The sequence below is a fragment of the Anarhichas minor genome, unplaced genomic scaffold (assembly GCF_050575085.1).
Source record: "Anarhichas minor isolate MPS153535 unplaced genomic scaffold, ASM5057508v1 ptg000040l, whole genome shotgun sequence".
Classification (NCBI taxonomy): domain Eukaryota; kingdom Metazoa; phylum Chordata; class Actinopteri; order Perciformes; family Anarhichadidae; genus Anarhichas; species Anarhichas minor.
In genome coordinates, this window is record NW_027466486.1 from 5,892,052 (window position 1) to 5,895,920 (window position 3,869).

Below are 3,869 nucleotides of genomic sequence, written 5' to 3' on the forward strand. Positions count from 1 at the left end.
GTGCTTACTAAGTTTGAATTGTCCTTGTTCCGTTTGACAAGTAGGAGCATCTCACCCAAGACAACTGACTTTATTAACGAAGCCATTATATAGAAATCCAGTCCTGTCAGTCTTCTTCCCCTCCCCTGGCTATATGACGGTGGCCTTTTAAAGATTCTCTCACTGTTTTATTTTTATTTTTATTTCCTTCACCTCTTGAGTAGTGAGGTTGAGACACTTTGATCTCAGGCACTTTCTGAAATCATGAGGTGGTCGACTGGCGAACACAAATGTAATATTTTACACATAATGTAGCCTGTTGTTGTCTATAGCCTTACATTCCCTAAATACTGTACATCATTATTTAAAGGCATTTTCTCTTCTCTTATAACTTAGCTTTTTAAAAGGAAGAATTTTACATTTTAGGAAATACTCTTATTTTATCTTTCTTTCTGAGAGTTAGATGAAATATTAATATTGCTCGGATACCTGTCCGTTAAATATGAAGCTACAGCCACGAGCATACTGACTGGAAATGGGGAAAATAACATGATGCAAAAAACAAACAAGTTGCACGTACAATTGTCAATTATTGAGGAGTAAACAGAAGTATAATTTGTACATAGATCTAAGGTAGGTTATGGTTTTACAAGGTGTTATGCACCAGACTATTTCCTGGCTAAGCGCAATGACTTCCTACAGTCTTGTCGTCATTGAGAGGTTGCCAGGAGAGCAGATTATTTCCCAAAATGTTATAAGATTCCTTTAATGCATTTTTATTAAATGAATCTATAAATGAGAGCTACCGGAGAAGATTCTTACAAGCAGATAATTTTGCAGGCCTCTTGTACAAGAATGAATGAAAAACAGCAAGTGAATATCAGTTGAGACTGTCACATGACCCAACCTGATTCTATTTGTACAAACTGAAACATGCTGGCGCAGCATCTGATCAACCTATACATGAGTAAATGATCTTTGTCACACTTTCTGAAAATGTTTTACCCTCAAGTACATAGATGTTGCCTTATTTACAGTCCAGGGTTTAAATCAAATTCAGCTTATGTTTGAATCATCTCCCAGAGAGTCGAAGTGTAAGATATTGCGAACAAATGACACAGGTTCAGTTCGGTCAATCAAAGAGGAAAACGTTACTCCTGTCATATTGTAACAACATCCACAGTGTTGTCCAGCGTGGCAAAAAAAACGCACAACTGTCTTACACTATAGAGAAGGATAAAAATGAAGAAACGTTGGCCCAGGTCTGGAAAAGTAGTAATAACCTGATCATTAATACATCATGGAAATAGCCATTTCCTCATGTTTTTAAGGCATACAGTCATTATGCACAAGTCTAAGTTTTGAATCAGTGGTGCACAAACTGACATCCATGGCTGAAAAATGCAGACTGTCCTGAATTATATGTACACTTATGGGTAAAACGGTTACAGTGTGATCGTGACCCATGTATATGTTTGTAAATGTGCATGTTGCTATTGTCCTGCATTCTGAAATGTATAGTAGAACTCAGTGTGAACCTGAAGCTCCTCAGCTTTCAGATCGTAATTTTCCCACAAATGGATGCATCTTATCTCGGTGTTGATGCCCCTCAAGTGATGCATTAAAAACTGGAGTAATATAGATAATTAAGCCATTTTGTACTCATCTGTCTGATCTCCCTTCATTTTATGTCTAGAAAAATGTCAAGTGCACCCATTTCAGCACTTCAAACTGACTTTATGCCATTTACGACGTTTGTTTCAGTAAATGCAGGTTAAACTACTTATAATTGTATGAATGTAACACTTGACATAGTCTCCAGGGAAATAAAACCATTTAAAGTACATTTTTAGAAATACAGTATAAAAACCAACATTAGATCAAACTGAATAACAATTGTCCTTACTATACTTTCATATAAATGTATGTATGTTGTTTGTTTTACTGAGAGATGCAGATACCTGTGTTTACCTTCTCTGTACATCCACATATATCATCCCATGGAAGCATATCAGGTACTTCCCATATTTCAGTTAATAAAAACATCTGAAACATATTTTCCCAAGAGTGTCCACGCTCCCTCTCTGCAGTTTTTCATGTCCATGTGTTTGAGAAAAGCTGCATCTTTTGAGCATCTTTCGTCAGCGTCATGCATTTATGTACAAGTCAAATGTCACCAGGTATTCTGGATAACTCTACCTGTAAGGAGAAGAGGAACGAGCCAGTTTCCCATCGTCTTAATTGTTTGGAGTTATGCAGGATGGATGCCATGTGGCGATCACATCGTCGCAGATTCAGTTCACCACTGGGGAAGTTCGGCCTATTCCTTGCTCCTCCCGTCTTCATCTCCAAATCAGTCAACATAACGTAGCTGCAACGACAGCAACGCAGATGAGCTCTGATCTGCCCGCTGATGAAGTACAGCAAGAGTTGGAGACCTACAAGGTGGTGTAGATGTAGACAAAGATGATGACTACCAAGTTGAGAATGGTCCCAATGATGCCCAACAAGGCCAAGATGCTCTCCTCCTTACTTTCCTTGTCTTGGATTCCCTTTTCCTCATCACTGTAGAGAGTGTTTACCATTTTCCCTGGAAAAGTCTGCAGTTTTCGTCTTAGACTAATCTGGAGCGAGGAGATAAGAGAAACAATCCGTGAGTTAGTTACTACAATTGATTAACTTCCGTCCTTTTGATGATGGTCTTTGCACAGTGTATGTGAACAGCGATAACGCCAATTAAACAAAAAACAAATGTGTTAGTGAGGCAATACAATATTGTAAAAGTAATTAAGGGATATTTTTTCTTCCTTCATCAGTATGCTTATATGTGTTTCAAGAAAATACTTTGAACTTTAACGGACTACATTAAGTGCATGGAAAATGGCCTAAAAATACCAGTTTACTGTGGTTTTAGTGTCACAAATGGATTATTTTGCTCGGAGGACTGCTTTATCCATAATGCAAGAAAATATGTGGTAAACTGTTCTGGTCCAGGGAACAAATTAACAGACCTAGGAGTCAGTGCTTGGGACGAAAACAGCAGGGGTGTATGATGCTTGTTGCCTTTTGCCAAGTTCAGAGAAAGCTTGTGTTTGTCTGTGAAAAACAGAAAAAAATGCTTCAAAAAGGAAGTTTATGTGTTGTAATTCCATGTCATACTTTAAGACATATCTTGGTTTGTATGTAAAATTCAGTTGAACTAAAATGTTCAACCTTTGGACAGAAGATCGGCAGAGGTGTCCTATATACAGTATACAGGCCACATACACACACACATGATGGAAATCAATTTGCATTCACAGGGTTATACACTTTATAAATAATCAGTGTAAATGCAGCTCCTGAGACACAAATACTACAGGTTTACATGTATATGAACAGCAGAAATTCCTGCACTAGACTCTCTTGAATTTTAGCTGTGTTACTTCTTCAACTGCTGTGATCACATACAACTTCTGAGTGTGCCAGCTCGCATGTGTGAGTTTTCAGCAGTGTGTGCGTGTGTGTGTATTGATTGGTGTAGCCCGGAGTGGATTATTAGAAACGAGCTGTATGTTTTCAGCCCTCAGGCGCAGCAGTTTGTGCAAGTTGGCAACCAAATACCTCTCAGGAGGAAAGCGCTCTTTTTGCGGGTCAATGGGTTTTATACGCCGAATAGCAATAAGGCATGTAAGCTAATGTAGACTAAAAATAAATATTTTACCAAGAACTGTACCTTTTGGGCTGATGTACTGACTTGCAATAATAAAAACAAATCTGCACTATCGTTTAATGTTATTATGTAGTGACACTTCTCAGCTAGAACACCCTGCTAAAATGACAAGTCCAATCATATTCACCATTTGTTTTCTTTGGCATCTGTATTGCTTTCTGTTTACACACCTGAAGAG

At 38.1% G+C, this 3,869-nt stretch overlaps 1 protein-coding gene across 1 annotated transcript; it reads right to left on the minus strand.

The window, feature by feature from the left end:
• Positions 1-2,417: 2,417 nt before the first annotated feature.
• Positions 2,418-2,597, minus strand: tunar (TCL1 upstream neural differentiation-associated RNA). Its single transcript, XM_076107871.1, has one exon. It carries the CDS (start codon positions 2,562-2,564, stop codon positions 2,418-2,420), a length of 147 nt encoding a protein of 48 aa, XP_075963986.1. The 5' UTR covers positions 2,565-2,597.
• Positions 2,598-3,869: the final 1,272 nt, after the last annotated feature.